This window comes from Halichoeres trimaculatus, unplaced genomic scaffold, assembly GCF_033239565.1.
Source record: "Halichoeres trimaculatus isolate MK-OKI-2021-1 unplaced genomic scaffold, fHalTri1.1 fHalTri1_scaffold_20, whole genome shotgun sequence".
NCBI classification, from domain to species: domain Eukaryota; kingdom Metazoa; phylum Chordata; class Actinopteri; order Labriformes; family Labridae; genus Halichoeres; species Halichoeres trimaculatus.
Window position 1 is genome coordinate 20,065,931 of NW_027437198.1, and position 21,364 is coordinate 20,087,294.

A 21,364-nucleotide genomic window follows, 5' to 3' on the forward strand; every position below is an offset into this window, starting at 1 on the left:
GAAAATGTGTAATAACTGCTTTGAGACAGTTAAAATTAATTCTCGCTTGTAAAATTATCGACTTAAATTAAAAAAAAAAAAAAGGGGGGGGGGGGGGGGGGGGGGATACAGCTATTTCAGATTACAGCATAGTCTGTCTTTGACATGGACTTTTCCAACACTGCGCTGATAGTTCAGTTAGATATTAAATGAATTGTTGTAGTTCTCCTCAATGACCACTGAAGGGAGACAAACACCCCTATGATTCTGGCTCACTGCTCCAACTGACTTCAGCATGCCATTTACATACAGACCAATACTATTATTAATAAATATAGAATTACTACTAATGTTACATGACTTTTTGGCAACATGACTTTATTGTACAACTATAATAATAAAAAATATATAAATATGTAATTTGTGCTTTTCTGTTCTCCTTGTATGCAAATTTACAAATTGCAAATAAGCCACAGCTGTGAAGGGACAAAGAGTGTGAGAAAGATAGAGGAAGTGCATTAGCACTTTTGACAGTCAAGATCAGATCAGCATCAATGTAAGGGGTAACCAGCTGTTCTCTGACCCACTATAAAAACACAGTGGACAGAGATCACCTGTTATCATGGCACACAGTGTGAACTTCAGTGTCAGCATTTCTGAGATGGACTGTGACTACGAGTGAGTTTTCTTTCTCTACTTGAAACAAAAACTGCTTACATCTTGGCATTTTCTCGACTCTTTTCTGCTTCTTTGAATCTGTTTTAGAGGCACTAAATGTAATTTTTAGTTCATGCCAAGACATGCAAGTTCTTAAGTTGCCAGTCCAAATAAACTTATAAAAATTCAGTTGTTATCTTCTCTTCAGTTACAATAAAAAATGTGCCTCTGTAGCTCCAGCTTTGAGTGCTTTGAGTTTGAAAGTACTTCGAGAGGGAGCAGAAATAATAGAAAAATGTCTACAATATCCAGAAAAAATGTTTTATTTAAAAACTATCATATTTTCTTAAGAGTTAGGTGATCAGAAAATTAAATACTTCTATCGCTGTTTGATAATTCTGCTGTCTTTCAGGAACACAGAGGAAGTTGAACCATGTCAGGCCTTAGCAGCCAGCAGCCAGATGTGTCCTGAAACAATCCAGATGGATATTTTAAGGAAAGGTGAAAGCACAGTGTGTCTTCAATTGCTTATTTGATCTCAGTTGCATTATGAGGCTAAGTTGACTAAAAATCTCTCCATTGCTTGCAAATGACCAATGGTGATCAAACTTTGCCTGAATGTTGCATTTCATCATTTCATAGAGACTGAAGTTACTATAGTCACTGTTTCAGACTCTTGCTCAACAACAAGCAGCCATTCAAGAGATGAGACACATGAAAACAAACAGATGACTCCTCTGAAGAGACAACGCTGGTCAGCAGCTACCCTAAAAGTCCTCGCTTCAATGCCCAGTCGCACCACTGGTAAGATAAGAAACTTACAATTTGTCCAAACTTTTTATTGAAAACTAAAAGAAAGTTCTGTGTCCACACAGGGTTTCACGGTGCTTTAGCTTCTTCTCAGCATGACATATACCAAAACTTCTTTCGGGGCTCTCCAGAACCTTCCAGACCAATCCAGGGTGACTGTGCCTCAGTAGATATTGAAGAAATAAATCCTGAAGGTACAGACAGAAAATGCTAATAAGCTAACTTGTTTTGTTGTTCTGTTCTTCCTGGTTAAATTTCAAACATTGGGGTTTACAGAAAGCAAAATCCAGCAGTTGACATCCAATCTCCAAGGCCTCTCAGTAAGTGAGCGCATTTGCAAGCTGCGGGCTATGCCGCTTAACCTGGTGGAAAAGATGAAAGTCAGGTACATGTGCATGTGAAAGCAATAAGAGGCCTGAAATGTAAAGCAAATAAAACTTTTTAAGGATTCTATCACATATCTTTCCCTACAGGCGGCTTGTTCTCAGGGATGTAGCTGAAAGTTCACTCATCAGTAGTAATATTCCGTGCTACAGCCGTCTGAGAGTGTACATTTCCAGGGTGAGTGCTCATTGTATGCTGGGTGAGAAACCCACGTTTGTGTGTGCATTGATCACTTATGTTACTCTTCCTTCAGAGTTGGCGTAACTGCTTGTTCAGCTGCCTGCCCATCCTCGCTTCCCTCCAGCTGTGGCATTCATCCATGAAGACGCTGAGTGGACGATTTGGTACCAGCGTGCTCTCCTACTTTCTGTTTCTCCGGACCCTTTTGCGTTTCAATCTCCTTCTCTTTGTCATCAATGGTCTGTTCCTGGTCTTCCCTCAAGCAGTGAACCCTCCTCGTGTTCCTCTGTATGGCTCTGAGGATGACTCTATCACCGCTCTTGAACTTCTCACAGGAACGGTGAGGCTGTGTGTGGTAGAAATCAGCAAATTTTATATCATTGCATTTTTATTCATGCTGCAATATTTGAACCAATTAGCTGTCACTTATCATCTCGGGGGATTCCCAGGGAGAGCTTGGTTGGACACCTCTAGCGCCACCCCAATTCCCCAAGCTTTGATTGGCATTGCCAGGAAAATAAAATAAAATCAATGTATAGGACAGTTACAGTCTGCCAGTAGTTTTTCTTAAAATTTGAAGGGAGTATATTTCTTTGGAAGTTGAAGATAGAAAAAAATCTTTTTTAGTTTGTATAATACAGCTAACTCTTTGCAAATTAAGATACTAAAATAAAAATAAAAAATCCCTCTCCATTTTCTTAGAACAAACCAGAGGTGTTTTTGAATATCTTTTTTTTACCCATACACAACAAAGCAAAAATGGTAGAAAACAGGGTGATAATAGAACTGCAACTTCCAGTCTAAAAATATTAGGTGAGATACAGAGGTGTTAAAATCTCTATTTCACAGAGTCCACTCTGAGCTGGCTGCAGAGGAGCATGAGAAACCTTGTCCACGCCAGTTCAAAAAGCCTATTTCAACAGTAGAAATAAAGATGTTTATAGTCTGGTTCAGAAACTGTATTTCTCTGTCAGCACTTGCTGGAAGGAGTGATTTTTCTTCCATAACTTGTTGTAATTAAAGCTATTAAACTAAGTAGTTTTGCCCTTTAAAGGGCATTTCTGGGTTAACTGTTTGCAAAGAGACCAAAGGCCCGCCTCTTTCCGCGTCCTTACTTAAACAAAACTGGTTTGACTCAAGTTTTTTCAATGTGGCAGCCACTGACGATAGACTCTAAAACTCTGTATCAGAGCATTGTACATGTGTTCATTGAACTAATTCTAGAGCAAAGAGGAAATGGAAATAGCATTCTTTAAACTCTGTACAGTGATGAAATAAACACTACAGATCTTAAAATATTTTTTCATTTCAAGCATTACAGAATAATAATGAAGGATGATCATATGCACAAGTTGAGCTAATGATTCCCCAAAGCCTTTGTCTCTTCTTTCCAAACAAATACAACAAAACATGTTCAATTAATTACTTAAGTGCTTATAATAATAATAATAATAATAACAATAATAATAATGATAATAATAATAATAATAATAATAATAATAATAATTGTAATAAATAAATAAATAAATAAATAAATAAATAAATAAATAAATAAATAAATAAATAAATAAATTTCTTTTTAAGGAATTTTCCTTGCCTGAGAAAAACCTAGCTTCCAAAAAATATAAATAATAAATAAAAATAAATAAAAAATCCACAAACCTATGAACAACACTTTAATTGCAGCTTTGGGCACACATCTTTATCTCCAAAAGAATCAAGCAGAGAGGATTTCTGTGTTGCCATTCTGTTGAGATCTTTTTTGACACCAAGTGTTGTTGAAAAAAGTCAGTACAAATCTGACTGGTGGTGTAACTACTGTTTAACTAAATGCCAGTCATGGGTGGGAGTGCTCACATAATTGTGCTACTTCTGCTAATGCCAATCCGGATACACCCAATGCTTACATCTAATTAGCACAGCTTGTTTTGGCGTGGCCAACAGTTTGCAAAAAGAACTCCGAATAAGATTGCAATTTTTCTTTTTGTGTATTTTTTTTAAGCAAATGTTAGCTTGAGTTTCCCACAGGTGTCTGTCTGCAGAACAAACAATAAAAAAAACACTGGTATTTCATATAATACACAAACTTATGTTATATTTCCTTCCCTTTTCTCACAAATGTTTATTTGATGGCAGATCTCCATCTTTTCTTTTCGACAGGGTCACTTCTCCCACAGTTTAATGTTTTACGGCTACTACACCAACACAATCATCTACTCCTGTCGGGCTGCTGACCGGTACCACCCGTCCAATGCTCAGTCACCTCATCTGCCACTCTGTGAAACAAAAGAGCCTCAGATAGTGCCATACAGCATACCTGCAGCCTACTTCTTCACCATTCCTGTTACTTTCTTCTTTATCTGCATCATCTTGGTGTACAGGTAGGAAAATGGGTGAGCTACTTCTGTATTAACTTTACCTAACTCAACCTCTGACTGTTCTGCAGCATGTCCAAATCCTTTGGGAGAAGTTTTCAAGTCCTGAAGTCGAACGGGAATCTGGCTGTGAAAGTTTTCTGCTCCTGGGATTTCAAAGTCAGCAAGAAGACGTCTGTGATACTGCAGTCTGAGAAACTCAGCACTCAGCTCAAAGTATGTCATCCAAAGCACACTCTTACAACCCACAATTTTAAGCAGTTTTAGAGATTTTTTAAAAGCCTACTTTGAAAAACAATTGATAAAGTAAACTGTAGCTTCAGCTCGTCGTGAAGATAAATGAAATCCACCTGGTTCAACTTTACAAACTCTCCCACGCAGGAGCAGCTGTCAGAGATGATCAGAGGAGAGGTTGAAAAGAGCTTTGTGCAACGCCTCTGCCGCTTTGTGGTGCATCTCGTAGCATGGACCATATGTCTTGCCAGCATCTCCCTCAGCACCACAGCAGTTCACTTTCTATCAGAGGTACAAAAAACACACGGGTGCAGCCAGGCATGACAGAGTTCCTGTGCATCAGAGCAGCTGTAAGGACATTTTCTCAACCGCAGCATTAACTGTGATCAGAAGTATCATTTCCTGCTGCTCAGCAACTTCTGCTTTTTGTTTCCTGTCACACGTCACGTCTCACACTGATGGTTTAAAAAAAATACTGTATCCGACAGTCACAACTATTTACTCACAGTCATGTCAGTGCAACTAATCCTAAAATGTTGATTTTATCTAATTGTCAAATATGTGCCTGATACAGAGCGGGATTGAGCGGAGTACTTTTAAAGAAACTGAGCTGATGATCCTGTCTTCAGTGGTGTCTGGCATCAACCTGCTCCTCCCCGGCCTCTTTAACCTGTGCGCCTGGATAGAAAAACACGAGTCACCCAGCGTCAGAGTTTATGTCTCCATCTTCAGGTGAGCAGGAGAACAATGAAACCACTTGCAACCAACTTTTAATTCATGCAGGCAAACAACCAACCACCAATAATACAGACCAGCTGCAATGTAAACAAAAAGAGATAGAGGAGAGTGAGCAGGTCCACAACATTGGTTCTGATACATAAACGGGTAATTCTTCAATTGAGGGAGTTTTTTCTGTCCCCAGGGTAGATTTCCAAGAAAAAAAAGTTTTATTTTATTTTTTTACAAAAGAAAAATATTGTATTTGTAAGAGTTAGGTCAAAGAAGCTATGAAAAAAAAACTAACTGTGTCTCAATGATGATATTTTAATACTTTTCTGTGTGTTGAAAATTCAAATGTGCAAGAATTTCACTGTTTTGGGCTTGTCCCCAATCCAGATATTCTAACTAAGGGCACGGTCACACTGGCCACCCAAACCGTGCCGTGCTTAAGCCGGCTGGAGAGTACGGCCAGCAGCCACACTACCCCTATATGAACCAGACTTAAGCGGTTATCACACACGCGCATGGCCCGCCTACGCCATCGTGAAGCATCTGTTTACATGAAGTGCGATCTCATCAGAGTTAGCACAATGAGACACAGAAAGCACTGCTACAACTTTAGAGACTTTTGGACTTATGGCAAGTCATTTTTCCCCAACTCAGCCCCCACACCCCCCATGATCATACGTCATGGATTGCACCGCGTGCCAAAGCAGAGAAGTGAATCATGCTCAGGCATGGCACGGTTGCGGTCACACTGGCTATTCGAAACGTGCTCTAGGGTTGAAGCGTGCTCAAGCACGGCACGGTTTGCCAGTGTGACCTAAATTCATTTAAACCTACACTAACCCTAACCCCATAACAAGACATTTTTGAAATTCATACTGTTTGAATTATTTCAATTTTGCAATTAATTTAAAGTTAAATACTGCTGTCCCTTATACCTCCCACATTACCATGACACTTGATATTTAAGGACTAATAGTTTTTACAAAAACTTACTGACATTGCATGCTGATTAGATGCTCCAGAAGAACATCCAAGACATGAGGCAGAAGCCTGATTTTTTTATATGTATGTGAGTAATTTGATCTTTTATACACCCTGATGTGACAGTATGTTTATTAGGTGTCATCACCAAACAAGCCACGATTTGAATATTTTAACTAATTAGTAGGCAATTTAACTTTTTTACAAATATTTTGTGAAAACTGTAAGCTAGCTAACCTGTTAGCTTAGCAAGTCTAAAACTTAACCAACAATGTGAAATTTGTCACTATGTCACACGTCATTACCATCACACAGGTGACAAGCTAAAAACAGTGACTTTTCATAACATCTTCAACCTGACCCTTGCAAAAAAAAATTTGTAAAAAAAAAAAAAACATTTTTCTTCTTGGAAATCTACCCTGGGGACAGAAAAACTCCTTTGATTGAAGAATCACCCTTATACAGTTTTAACATGCAGTTATTTTACCTCTGAATTGCCAAAGTGGACATCAGCCCAAGCTGACTGAGACAATGGGGCTGTGGTATAACTATAGTAGATAAAAACAAACATGTAACAGCCAATATGTCCAAGTTTTTACAGAGGGGATATAACTTCTCTTGTCCTTTGAACTTTGAGGTTGTTGTAAAACACATTCTTGTCATGTCTTCTCAGGAACCTGTTGCTGAAGGTCAGTATTGTTGCCGTGTTATGTTTCCGCTGGCTGGGCCGAATTGCTGTGGAACCAGAAAGACGAGGTTTACAGGTAACAATCATCTGCATATTTCTGCTTCTCATAATTAAACCTTTCTAAGTTTTTTGCCCTGTGGACAAAGTGAAAGAATTTGTTTTTCATTGTGATCTCATCACCTCTTATAATACGATCTAACCTGATAACTAGAGGTGTTTCTGTTGTCCACAGTGTTGGGAGAACTTTGTGGGACAAGAGCTGTATCGGTTGCTCCTCATGGACTTCATCTTTACGGTGCTTTACACTTTCTTGGGAGAATTCCTGTGGAGGTAAGTTGGAGCTTTACCCTCAATGTAACTTCACTGACTGTAAATCTAAACCTTTATCTTTTTTCTCTGCAGGTTCTTTTCCAAAAAGGTACTCAAAAGGAACAGGAAGCCAGTGTTTGACATCGCTCGTAATGTGCTGGAGCTCATATATGGACAGACTCTTACATGGTAAATACATTGCTACACTGAAGAAACAATCTTGTATATGAAAAGGGAATAATACTATTTCTTTGCAGGCTTGGGGTGCTCTTTGCTCCTCTCCTTCCAGCAGTCCAGACCATAAAACTGTTTGTGCTGTTTTACATGAAAAAGGTTGGTTCATCAGAAGGTGATTTTTCAACATCCCTAAGTGTGTGCTCAGATTGTCATGATTTCTTAAAAATGTGTTGTCCTCTTTCTTTCTCAGAACAGCTTACTTCTTAATTGTCAGGCTTCCAGGAAGCCCTGGAGGGCCAGTCAGATGACAACGCTGTTCATCTCTCTTTTGTGCTTCCCCTCGTTTCTTGGTGCTGCCGTGTCTGTCACTTACACCATCTGGACGTAACTACAACAAAAACTCACAAACATGCAATTTTGACGCTAAAAAGAATTTGTAAAATTCCACGACTGGAGATCATGTAGCCTTAACGCTTCAAGCAGAGTGACACTCTGACATGATGTTCCATCTTTACTGATGGGACTGACTGTTGGTGTGAGTGTAAACATAAAAATCAGGATGTTATTTTTTATTTCAGCTTGAGGGCGCTGGCATCCATGCATTATAAAATATATCCTCTGTGAAAATATTTATTCATGCATCGTTAAATGACAGAACAGGAAAAGCAGTCAGAGAGCGCAGATCTCCGCCAAGCATATTATGATTGTTACAAACAATTAAGTCCTACTTTAATGTTATACTCCCTTTCAGCAGAATATCCAGAACATTGCCAGGATCTGGATCGTACTCTTACATCTGTCAGAAATTATGGTGACCTTGTCTTGTATTGTTTTGCAGAGCAATCCGACCATTTATGGTGGAGTTATACACACATATGGTGAAAACGGTCCTATCTCACAATGATAAAGAATCCTTTAAAATACTCCTGTATCCAAACAGTGATCTGGATCACTTCCAAAATTTAATCACTTCTTCCTTATCCCATTTTGAACATTTCCTGAAAATTTCATCAAGATCCATTCATTACTTTTCAAGCTATGCTGTTCACAGACAAACGGACAAACAAACTCTCCCAAAGACATAACCTCCTTAGCTGAGGTAAAAATGGACCCTGAATTAAAGAGAGTAGTTAAATACTGGTTTTAAAAACGGCAACTTAGCTTTTTTTTAAACAGTGTTTTGAGGTTGTAGACTACTTGCACAACCACAGCGCAGGGGAAAATGGAGATTAAAACTGTTCTTTTCAACAGATACAACTCGTTTTGGAGTGTTACTTCTCGTCTATCTGGGTAATCAAAAGTCTCCACCAAAAAAACAAATCAAAATTGCAGACCAATGAAATATTCTTTAAGATCTCACAAAAAGTGAAGTTGGCTCTTAATGATGCACATTGAAATAATGTTCAGCAAACCATATGGAAGTTTTGGCACAGTGAGCGGGTGCTCGGACCTGCTAGAAAAGGAAATCAGCATCTTTATGAAGCATGTCTATAGATGGATCCAACAATACTCTAATTCTCCAGTGTAAGACATCTGTGTTGACTTTGGACCACTTAACTAAGACACTTAACTTGAACCCTCTGTTTTCAGGAATAGCCTGGTATCAGGAATGTGACAGTTGTTGCCTTTTGCCTGAGGACATGTGCACAGAAGCTCTAGACGCATTGACAGGCCTCAGTCTAGTGAAGTCCTCCAAAGTTTCTTGACAATCCTCTCGAGGCTGAAGTCACCTCTGTAGCTTTGCACCTTTCTGATCTCCTTTTCAGTCAGCTCTCGATGAATATGCCTCAATACAACACCAGTCTTTCAACAACCAGAGCCTCTGTAGCTTCACCCACTTATGGAGCGTGTCATTGATATTTCTTCTTGACCACCGACAGGTCATGAGTTTTTCTTATGGCTGTGGTTGCAGGTTTCCTAACAGACTTCGCAATGTGTCACATAGGTGTAGATTATGTAGGTCACCATAGGTGCTATTCATGTAAAGCCCGGCACACTTTAATGTTATTAACAGTGAGAAATCACAAGTGACACCGAAAAGGAATGCAGTTCCCTCTGCTGAGCCACACATAAACTGATCACTTTTGCAAAATGTTTATACTCTTACACTTAAGTTTGCAAGTGCTAATGTATTTCAGAAATAAAAATTTGTATTCCATTACTTTAATACCCTGATAACTTGCTGTGTAGTTATTGTTAAAACAACAGGAAAACAACCTAAGTTAGGTCGGTTAGCTAGCCCCTAAGTTTGTTAATGCTTATTATCAGTCCTGGGTTTGTCTAGACACCAAGAAAGTGTTAGAAACTCCATGATCTTGAGGTTGAATATGAAACTGTCTCACATCCTCGTGTCTGTCCTCCTCAGAACTAAACCCTCTGCAGGGTGTGGTCCTTTCAGGAATCTCACCACCATGTTTGAGTCAGGGCAGCAGTGGGCTCAGAGGCTGAAGGACTCTCACCCCATCCTGTCCTGGCTCAGCTGGGCTTACAATTCTCTGCTGGAGAATCCACTGGTTTTATTCCTCGCCACCGGAGTGTTTGTGTGAGTGATTCCAAAAGTAAAAAAAAATACTGCAGAGTCCAGCTTTTCCATCATAGTTTCAACGTGAATTAAAGATGCTATTTTGAATAAATTACTACTGTTCATGTTTCTGACTGTTGATCTCTTCGTTTGTTTTTTAGGATGGTGATTTACTTTCAAGCTCAAGTCGTTGACGGTCAGAAAAGAATCATAACCCAGCTGGAAAAGCAGATTGAAAACGTGAGTGTAGTTCATCATTTGCCCAGACTTTCATAGACTTCTGGGCACCATCATACAGTCGAATCAATAAAAGGGTAACCCTTAAACAATGGTTGTTTTTTTATGATAAAACATCTATGTATTTCTTTTCTACACACAGGAGGGTAAGGACAAGAAGTTCCTCGTGACCAAATTGCAAGACCTTGATACTCAACAAAATGATTCAGTTTCTGCTCAAACATAAGGTGAATGTCATTTTACTTTGAAGTCACAGCAAAGTTTTCTTGGTAATGAGAGGTGAGGCTGTCCTCCAGTTAAAAATTTTTCTCCTTTGACTGTAGTCTGTGGCTCAACAACATCAACAACATTCTGGAGCAACCTGGAGATATTATCTCTGAGTGTCTTCTCTTTCATGTCCTGTGCTCAGCTCTTTATGTCACCTCTATTATGGCAGCTATAAAAAAACACTGTGTGTTATGTAACTGTTAGTTAGAAAACACTAGACTTCATTTAGCAGATCGACACAAAAGAAGTCAGTGTACATGATCTTGTTGCTGTAGTATTTATTTCTAGACAGAGCTTCCATTCATATGATGTTATCTTCAAGTATTTTTATGAAAAAGTAAAACAGTTATAAGCTTGAATTTTTTAAATGAAAATAAATAAATAAATAAAGAATAATAAAATTGTTCAAACTTTTTGTATTTAAATGACTAACTTGATGTTTTGTTTGTGAGTTGGATAGAAAGACAAATAGAAACTGTCTCCTTCTCTAGAATTTCTGCCATCTTTATCTGATTGGCAGGAAACCTTTCTGTATTCCTCCACATCATCCATCTGAGAAGAGTATAAATAATCACAAACTCTGGTGATGCATTTGCTTGACATTTTTCTGTTGAAATTTATAGTATTGTGCCAAAGTAAGCAGTAGTTATTATGTGAACTTGAATCAGACATGTAAGAGCTGCCGTTTACAACTTGACCAAAACATAATACTCTCACCTGTTGCAAAGCCCAAAGTTTACCTCAGACTTTATTCATTATGTATTACTCTGTACCTAAAAGCTGTTGTTAACTCAGCATGGACCAATTAGCTGAGCCTTAGCTGATCAAGAACAAGTATTGTGTTGGACAAACTTGAGACTTAAAAGATAAGACACTATTGATCTTGTCTGTTAAAGTTTTTCTGTGAAACAAGTAGAAAGAGTTGGGTATAATGTCAGAAAGCATGTATCCTCAAAGTGCCTATTCAAGTCAGTCACTGAAATGACTTTTTTCTCTCCCAGGTCTGTTTTTTTTTATGTACCTGTTATCTTTTATCTAAGGGTCTTTCTTAATAAAGTCAGTTTTACTGGAGTAAGACCATGAATTGAAAAAGAATTCTTGTGATTTTTATTTGTATTGTGTGGTCATTGTATTTGCCTTGTGTGTAGAAAATGATATTATATCAGTGGTTTGACATATTTCATTTACTGAATAGATGTGATGCCAGCATATTTGTGGGCACTACATGTTTTCTGTCATGAAGTAAAAAAATTCATACTGTCATAAAATGTCACACTTCTGAAGCACCTGCCACTGACCAACAATCTACAAATGATATTATTTGCATTTCAACACATCGCTCTTTGGCTGCTGAGCAAGTCTGGGGACATTTCTCAAGAAAAATACAGGTAGGAAGGGATTTTACCTGTCGTGACAACGCAGGACACTATTTGAACCTGCTCCACAGGACAATACAGAGCACTCTGAAACAGTCCTGACTCTCTTGGTTTCATGCACAGCTCTGAGGTTACTACAAGTAAGTATTAGTTTTTTTCTTGATTTTCTGTTTCATCATTCTAAATGGGTTGTGAATTTAAATCTTTCTAAGTAATGTCAAGAAATTTTACCAAAGACTTCTGTAAGCTGTTGTTTTATTAAGTCATATTAAGCCTTAAGTCATATTATCTGGCTTTTGCATCATGTTTAAAATCCTATCTTTTCAGATAACATGGAAGTCAAGGCGGCACCTCAAAAAAGAGTTTACATCAGTATGCCAAAGAAGTACTTTGCGCCTCTCGCCAAGAAATATGAACTGGTGAATAACTCTTCTCCTTCTCAAATGGGGAATTAATTTTTTTGTTTGTTTGTTTTATTTTTTGTTTGTTTTAGAAGTACTAATTTCTTTAAAGGAACTAATTTCCTATCATTTTACAGGACCATGGATTGATTGTTACAGACTTGAATCCTTATGTAAATGAAGGCTATGTGAAAGCTTATTTTAGAGATTGGGGCACTGTCACAGCTTGTAAGGTAAAGAAAAAAAATCCCTTTTTCACATGCAGAATATTCTTTTTAGATAAAGATGGAGTCTTATGACCCCATAAAAATATACTTCTCTCATGCATCCCAGATAAAGAAGTGTCCAAACTCAGGAGGAACTAAGGCGCTGGCTTACGTGAGGTTTTCCACAGAGGATGAAGCAGACAGGGCAGACTGGGCTGGTCCTCACTACATAGGAGGAGATGTGGAAGTGAAACGGGTTGTTAGCCCAAAGGTGAGCTGCACCTTTTTCTACCTGTTGGTGCTGTTTCATTTTAAGAAGTGTTTTATGTCAGCGTCTTAAACTGACTTTGACGGACCTTTGTTTCAGATACAGGAGGATCCAGAGGAGGCAGCTGCTGCAGTCATTGCAAACAAGCCTCGGCCTCGGCGTTCGATGGGCTTGGGCTACATACTGGAAGATGCTCAGTGGTTGGATGATGAAAATGAAGAGTAGGCAAATACACTATTGATGGCTATTTACCCTTAAATATGGGGTGGGCCACAATTTACTGGATGAAGAGAAATGGAAGCTAAGATTGAGAAAATAAGCACATAAATAAATATCATCAGGCTGAAGTGTCATTATTATACCCTGACTGAGCAAAACTATTCCACGAAATAGAGGTATGAGCAGCGTTGTTTTGACTTTTATTATGCTGATTTTAATTTTTGGACATGGGTTAATAAAGTGATTTAACCATTTTTACAAGTGAATGAAAATGCAAATATTCCAAATGTGATTTGTAATGAAACAATAATAAAAGGCTTTTTGACCTGTATGGAAAATTCTGTCACCATTAGTTTTTTGTGTTTTTATTTTCATTTTTATTCTATTTATTTTATATAAAAATGTACTTTTTCACCTTTTCTTACCTTTGGCAATGAGAAAACAAAGTGGATAAAAATATTAATTTTTGAAAAAAAATGCCTGCATCAACGTTGAAAAATGCAAAGGTATTTCAACACTTTTTTGTCAGATAAAAAAACTTGCCATACCCATGTGATGTCGATTTCGTTTTAAACATAGCAGATTAGCGGTAAATATCACCAACAAAGGGGTCTTGTGTAACTGTTGTGAATAAGTTTTTCCAGATAAACTTCGCAGTCACATGTATTTAAAGCAAACGGCTGGCGGTGCATTAAGTGACGTCAGCGAACGTTAACCAATCACCACACAGAGCGCCAAGTTTCTCCTAACAGCGTCACAAACATGGCGGATGGGGAAGCAGAAATCGGTTTTAAGAAGGTAAGAGTAAAAATATATCTGTTATATATATATCTGAGCGTTATGACTCCATATCGTTCACCCATCTGTTCACATAAGAATCAATATCGTCGTGTCTTTAATGTATATGTTGATTTATTTTCCGTTATTAGTCATTTATGCTTCATTTGGTCTTTCTACCGTGCACATTTCTAAATGTATATCAACAATACACAAGCCGAATTAAAGAGTGGTTCGTTTTAATGAAATATTCGTATTATGAAGACACATTTCAGCACTAAAATTGTATTTTTGGCCGGTACACTGTAAATTTGTCCTTTTTCGAAAGCAGTTTGGTGTGTTAACGCCTTCTTGCTATACCTCGGTTAAATGTCATATTTAAACAAGTGACAGGATTCGTAAAGAGATTAATCTTTCTAAATCCACTTTTTGTTGGTAATAGCTTTGCATAAACTTCCAAATTCAGCTGTTTTTCTTTCAACATTTGCAGGAAACAGTCAGCAAATTGTTGACAAGTTCCTTCAAGGAGAGCAAAACCAGACGTGAGTAGTTTAATCCGTGTTTTAAAATGACTGATTTCCCTTCAAAAAATGTTAAATGTTTCTACACTGACGTCATCATGCCTCATTCTTGTTACAGTGAGTGGGGACGCTGCAGTGCTCATGACAGAGATGCTCAGAGTATTCGTTCAAGGTACAGTTGTGCCCTGCTGCGTACTACTTTTCACTGTACAATAAAACAGAGAATTAAATTAATTAAAGGTTTGTGATGTTTTTACTTTCAGAGGCTGCTGCACGATCTCTGAAACAAGCTGAATCAGAAGACTGTGACCAAGTAGATATTGAGCACTTTGAAAAGATCCTGCCTCAACTGGTGCGTGGATATTTTACATTTATTTAATGTACCCAAAGGTTTTCATCTATTTTTATCATGCTTCTTTTTGCATCTCCCAAATCACTTTTTGTTTGTGACATGCACTCTGAATACTCTCATTTAAAATATGTTCATCTATGCATCTAATATGCAGCTACATCATTATGATACAACGTATATTATTAACACTATACATTTTTTCCTTTTAATTATTGCATGCATCCTATATTTATTTATCGTATAGACAAATCGGTGGGGCTAGGATGATATGTCTTTCTCCCGATTTGATTCTTTTACGATTTTTGGGGTTCTGATTCAATTTAAATTATGATTCTTCGATTTTTTCGGATTTTTGCAATTTTTAGTTTGCTTTTTTAACACCAGACCATGTGGAAAAGATCATGATTATATCTGCAAACTATATGGGGAGCCATACTTTCCCAAAAACATCACATAAGAGTCAGTTTTTAGGGTTTATTCAGGGGATCTGATGCCCCAACTTTTTCCCAACCCAGCCTATGAACCATGACTAAAATGAAGGGTTTAAATTTGAAGCAAAAAATTGAGATTTGAAAAAAATATCACGATTTAAAATCTTCAAACAAAAAATCTTGATAGTTCGATACATCAGTTTTTCCTCCCACCCCTACAAATTAGTCTTAGATGTACCTTTTGTGCATAAAGTTAGATTGCTTACACTGACTTGCATCTTGCTTTTCTTTTTCATTGCAGCTGCTGGACTTCTAGCAGAAAGACGCCACAAGAGGGAGCCAGAGTGTTGCCTGAGTTCCACTTTATTCTCTGCATCTTCAAGTGTTGTTTCAAAAATGATTATATTATTTGTACAACTGCGTTTTCATTGTTACTTAATTGTGTTATAAAGATTCTCGTTCTATGTGATTGGAGTTGTTTTATTTGTGAAGTGAAGAGCAGCAGTGCTGTCTGCACGCCTCCTTGCCACCACCAATAAGGCCCACCTGTGCTTCTCTGTGCAACAACAGGTGCTTCCAGCATGCTCCATGGCGCCCTTCATCAAAGCCTCCTGGAGCAGTTGGAAGCAATTAGAGTAATAAGGGGAGCAGCCAGTCCCTTAGATGATGACAAGTGCCAGGAAAAAAGGAGTACCCCCTCCGGCCACTTTGAAGTTCCCTTTTGCTGTCCTGCGATGTTTAGTTAGAGGTGGGGGGAAGGGCAAAGGGGACCTCTGGCACAGGGGGAAAGTTGAATGGGAGTGTGCGTGCACGAATGTGTGCATGTGTTAGCCAAACACGACTGGAGACCACACGCATAGATATTCTGTTTGAAAGGAAACATAACAAAACACATTGGAACATGGTCCAAGAAGAGCAGGGTGTAATTCTGAAGGTAAATAAACAAAAGAGGCGAGTAGTAGAGGTGCTTTCTCCCCTTTCATCACAGCAGAGGGGGAAGTTTGGCCTGTGAAGGAGAGGGTAATGTGGGGTTTTCTAACCCGAGTGCCTCTGATGGTTTTCCACAGTTGTCTTTTTCACCAACCTGTCTTCACGGTGAGTCAGCATAGCTGTACAACACCTCACTCTATTTATTTGTGTGGCCCTAGGGTGACTCACTGTGCTCACAAACGTTGCCTGAAATACAGCTGGAAGCAACTTGGGCTCAAGTCAAGAGTCCAGGCTCAGATAGGTGCTCAAGGACACAGCACCTGGAATTTGACCCAGCACCTTTTTAAGTAGGGCCCAGTCTGGATTTGTGTTTCCCAGGAGTCACTTACACAGCAGGCCTTCAGGAGAGGGTGTGTTAAGTTGAGTGATGTTTAGTTTAATGATGCCATGAGGACAAATGGCAAAACAGATCTCTGTGTAGGTAATAATTTGCTTAGGTAGTGATTACAGTCAATCATAGAAATTCTGCTTTCTGAGACTCTGTGTCAGACATAGTGATCTTCACAGGAAAAAAAGGTATAAACATTTACTTTTGAAATTTCTGAGCACAAATCAGTCAGGTTTTGAAAATAATAGCAGAAGCCATACTCCTGTTGATTTCCTAGAATCCAAATGTATCACCACCTAACATCATTCCTTTTAAATCAAATAAAAACTGTTATTGTGTTTGAGATTTCACAGACGTTTTTCCCCTCCAGTATGAGTTGTTGGAAGGAGTCAGCATTGGCAAAGTAATACACTACTGTACAACTTTTCTCCTTATGCATCTTAGTGGAACAAATTACATCTGAAGGCAGTATTATTAAACATAAGAAAGCAGTTAGGACAGGAATGGGGAGGGGCATTGAAAAGAGTAATGAGTTAAAGCTTTTCTTGATCATACATTAAAGGCAGGGAGTGTCGACAGCCGGTCCAGACGCTTTGGAGAAGCTCTCGAGCGAGAAGCTTTTCCCAGGAGACAGAGACTGATCCGTCTGCAGCCTTCTGGCTGCTCTTTGGACTGCACTTCACGCAGGATCAGGCCCTCAGTGCTGCAGTCTGATTGAAGCCAATATCAACACGGATTTTGGATGATTTTTATGATTACCCTCAGCGATCATTTGGAAATTAAATTAGAAATGGCTTTAGCTCCTCTTTTATCAATCAGGGGGATAAAGCTGTGTTAGGGCAAAGCTTGCACATTTTAAGGCAGTTTGCCTTCTTGGGATAGTAAATTCAACTTGAGAGTGATCAGCTCTGAAAATACTTTGTCAGTGATGTCACTGTACACAAGTTTGTTTGGTGACAGTTACAGTATCTGTGTCAAAATGGTGACGTTTGTCTGGGTTCATGTCACCAGCGTTTGTCTTCAGAGTCCATGTGCGGGTATTTTCAGTCCGATATTCGTCCTTGATTCCTCACTCATCTCTGTCTTTCTGGTTTTCTACAAAGTTTCTCTCCAACTTTCTGTCATCTCAAAACTTCTTTCTTCTCAAGCCCAAACAAGGGTTTTGTCTAAGACAGGTGATGATATTATATCCATTTCACAGTCCGCAGGCCTCTTTGAGGATTTGTTTGAACATGCAAGCAGTAAAATAGTATGTGTTATATCAAATTTAAAGCTTTATGTGCCACGTAAGGAATAACCTTGGATGTGTAAAAACATCGAGGCAAGTGTTTTCAATCTCAGCCTAAAATGGGGTTTGGTTGGGTGGATTGTCTTGCAAGCCTTTTATAATTCCTGTGGCTGATGAAAAAAAGGGAAGCTACAGGTGTCATTTGCCATACCTGCTGCATTTACCTCTATCACTTCAGTTAGAAAGGTTTGTGAGAACTTGATGATAAACATTTGATGGCGTTCATCTCCTCTCAGATGTTTGTATGCATGTGCTTGCATGCATGTGCTTGATCTGGGGCTGCGACGCATTAGTGCTCAGGAGACAGGAGGCCCTGGTGGCCCCCTCATGGGCATGGAGCTGTCTAACCATAAAGGAATGCTGCAGGGTACCCAAAGCGAGTGCATTCCTCTCAGACGCTCCACACGCAACTCACACACATGAAAAGTTACAAACATTTACAGCCTGGGCTAAAACACACAAACAAAACACTGCTGTGGGCATTTGGTGCCCATGCTTTTCACAGAAAGCTTGCGTGAGTGAGTGAAGAGAATGCAAATACAGCGGCAGCATCCCTGTTGACTGTATATGCTGCTGTGACATGTGGGTTGCCTGGAGGCCCCTTGGCTCTCTGAGGGGCCTGGGGTCCTCAGGCTAAGCTTTGTTAAGGAGCCACGGGGCCCACGCCGGGGATGATTAGAACATACCTGGCAGTTTCAGCCACTTGGGCGCTCGGCTGGGATCACTCCTAACTGATTGTGGCGCTTGGCTGTTAGTCCGCGGCTGAAGATGGTCTGCTGCTGTGCTCCGTGTATCGGCCAGGCTTTGGTAGCCGCAGGGGGCGGAAAGGATTCTTCCGGAACCAGTGAGGTGGATGATAAGGTCAAGGACCTTGGCATGCAGCTGAAGAGGGAAAAGGGTGCAAGAGAGATGTACAATTAGGCCCGCAGCTGGGTTATTTCTGGAGCTCTGTACTACTACCTTAACTGCATTACCCTCCTCTTCCACCCCAAATCCCCTCCACCCTCCACCTCCACCTCCTTCCTCTGTGTGGTGGCCTACATGGCCAGGGAATAGGTAATAACAACGGAGTAATCCCCTTACATAACACCGCAACGAAACAAGACCATTCAATTAATTTCACGTCTAAAAATAAAGTGGCAGTTTGTTCCAGGTGACGTCAAAAGGGTGTGTGTGTGAGTGTGTGGAGGTGGACTCGTAATTTAGCTGAACCACCAAGACCTGACTGGAGCAGAGGTCAGCAGGCTGCTCTATTTTTAGGTCAGATCAAAAGCAATGATATAAAAATACTCCAGCACAGACCCTCACAAGATCTGTCAGTGAGGCTTAGAGCGGCTGTGAACCTGAAGGTCACACGGTCGGGATGATGAAAGGCCTGATGTTTGATGATATTTAAAAAGGAGCAAGTAATGACCAAAATCTCTTTAGCTGGTGGCAGGTGGCACAGTGTGAAGTTGGCCTTTGTCAGACTTGTTAAAGGACTTCATCATCGGGCATGTGAAGCTCGCTGAGGCCGGCTAATATTCAACGCATGCAGACCATGCAGAAAAATAGTGACTGGAAAAAACAGATTTCTGTGATGATTGAGACCAGGCTTTGGATTTTTGGGCTTCAAGTTGTCTCTGACTTAAAAAAAAAAACAAATTGCAGCAAGTGTAAACAACAGTACGCATTTTTCCCATTGCTTCAAACAAGTCTGTTCAAAGTCTCCTCCAGCGTGCTGACTGTCCTCACAGTGGTCGGGGGCACCGGAACTCTAAATTAGCCCTGGCGAGTAAACAGGACAGCTTTCATGTGGACAAGGGTTCATGTCAGATTGGAAGAGAGGTCAGGATGTAAGGGTCAGAGGTCGGGAGGTAGTGTTGGTCCTTGTCTTTAACAGCTTCCTGTCTGCTGTGTTGTGCAAACCTGAACGGTAATCCCTTGTGATACAGGTTCAAAGGAAAGAGATTGCCTCACTCTGTGGTACAGGTATGGGACTCTTCACGCCACATGAAGTGGGTCACATAGAAGCCATTGATGTATTCATTCTGGGGTATTTTTAAGGTAAACAAGTACAGGTTATAGCTCTGGTTTGTGTATTACTTTTAACTATACAGAGGCCCGGCCCTATGACTGGTAATATACAAATCACAAGGTCAATAGTTGGGTAATAGTTGGGTAATAATTGGGTATACAGGGGTCTGGATTTTCAGCAAGGAGGTGTTCTGATTTTTATTTCAGAAATAAGAAGTACTTTTTTAATCCCAGAAGGGGAACTTGATATTACCATTGCTCTTCACATAATACAGCAGCTGGAAGTAACAGGGTCATACAATACAATTGCAGTGGCAGAATGTCTGAAACTTGGGTCATCTCCTACCCCTCCTGAATTTAGCTGATAAAGCTGGAGCATCATCCCCTAATGTGGCGACCATGTCGGCATGAATGTCCTTGGGGCTTAACCCCCTTTTTTCTGCAGATATTTAAAAAAAACACCAAGGTGCCAAATTTTATCCAGTCCTCAAACACTACATCAGTGTCAGTTAATCTGAAAATAAACCATGCTGTTAGTGTCAGAAAAAGTCAAATTTAATGCATGCCAAGTTTCATCACTATGGCATAACTGCTTCCTTATTGGGCAATGAACTTTTCAGCCCTCCCTTGTACAGCCTAACCATGACGGAAAAACAGTCAATGTGGAGAAAAGCAGGTGGAATGCTTGGTTACTAACTTTCTATTTACTGTATCTGAAATGGATGGATGGTTGAAAACAACATTTTGCTAATATAACCACAACACCAAAAAGGAAAACTTGGCTGTGTGTCATGTAACACTAACTGCTGTCTACAATCAATAGGTGTTGAAACTGTTGTGTGGGTCTTCTTGCTCAAAACTTGAAAAAAACAAAACAAAAAAAAACATATAAAATAATCTCATCTTGCAGTCTAATTTATTTTCTTTTTTAATTTTCTTAAATTTTTTAATCTTTATGTTATGTAAAGCAAAATGCTACACAGTTACTGGTAGATGACTGGATTAAACAAGTCTGATTCTGCTCCTGGATTCTGTCTGTTATAATAAGGTTTTTCCTTACATGCGTCCTGCTAAAAAAAAATGCCAATAGCTCTGCTCATGGTGGACTGAGTGAGATAATACTCCTTTTCTTGTATTGATGCTTGATCTTAGTAAATATAATAAAGTTGGCATTTGTAGAAGCATGGCTTTTTTCAACCTCATTCCAGAGTCACTAAACCAAATCAAGTTGCTCTACTTGTTTACAAAATTAAAACTAATAAAAAACTTTGTATTTTCTTTCAAATGTATTTCAAATTAAACCTGAACCACTGCAGAGTTTGGAACAACGCCCTTGATTTAGCATCAGATCAGAATCAGAAATACGTATCTATTCCAGGGAGAAAATCAGTAAAATGTGAATGAAATTAAATGGAAATGAATTTGCACCTGTTCTATTTAGCTTTGAAGTGCTAAAGGGAAGGTGAACTCCTTGGATGATGTGTGGTTATGATGTATGGATGCCTAGTCTAAGACAAGCTTTAAACTTTGAAGAGAGGTTCCAGTGAATTTTCCAACGAGAGAAAAAAGCCACTTTTGTTTCCAGACATAAAGAGTAAACCTCCTCCAAAAACAACAAAGGGGCAGATCCAATCAAAATGAGCTGTAATTTCACTAACCTTCT

At 39.3% G+C, this 21,364-nt stretch overlaps 2 protein-coding genes and 1 long non-coding RNA gene across 4 annotated transcripts in view; 2 read left to right on the forward strand and 1 right to left on the reverse strand.

The window, feature by feature from the left end:
* The first annotated feature begins 472 nt into the window (after positions 1-472).
* On the forward strand, positions 473-10,842 carry LOC141809813 (transmembrane channel-like protein 6). 2 transcript variants are annotated; one of them, XM_074697012.1, is made up of 20 exons: positions 473-657; positions 1,049-1,137; positions 1,297-1,440; positions 1,512-1,640; positions 1,723-1,831; positions 1,920-2,007; positions 2,084-2,350; positions 4,171-4,391; positions 4,457-4,601; positions 4,767-4,910; positions 5,194-5,351; positions 7,003-7,093; positions 7,250-7,347; positions 7,420-7,515; positions 7,584-7,659; positions 7,754-7,887; positions 9,869-10,045; positions 10,186-10,264; positions 10,404-10,488; positions 10,585-10,842. In XM_074697012.1, exons 1-19 carry the CDS (start codon positions 602-604, stop codon positions 10,485-10,487), a joined length of 2,385 nt encoding a protein of 794 aa, XP_074553113.1. In that variant the 5' UTR covers positions 473-601; the 3' UTR covers position 10,488; positions 10,585-10,842. The 2 variants fall into 2 exon arrangements, with proteins under 2 accessions (XP_074553113.1, XP_074553115.1); XM_074697014.1 differs by having other exon boundaries at positions 1,309-1,440.
* LOC141809815 (uncharacterized) overlaps positions 7,267-21,364 on the reverse strand; it is a 77,960-nt gene continuing 63,862 nt past the window's right edge. The window contains exons 3-4 of the long non-coding RNA XR_012600013.1: positions 18,372-18,567; positions 7,267-7,339 (exon numbers count right to left, since the gene is read on the reverse strand). This is a non-coding gene — a long non-coding RNA (uncharacterized LOC141809815). The remainder of the gene's footprint in view (positions 7,340-18,371; positions 18,568-21,364) is intronic.
* On the forward strand, positions 13,709-15,520 carry cenpx (centromere protein X). The gene is made up of 5 exons (XM_074697223.1): positions 13,709-13,796; positions 14,266-14,317; positions 14,415-14,468; positions 14,560-14,648; positions 15,381-15,520. Exons 1-5 carry the CDS (start codon positions 13,761-13,763, stop codon positions 15,393-15,395), a joined length of 246 nt encoding a protein of 81 aa, XP_074553324.1. The 5' UTR covers positions 13,709-13,760; the 3' UTR covers positions 15,396-15,520.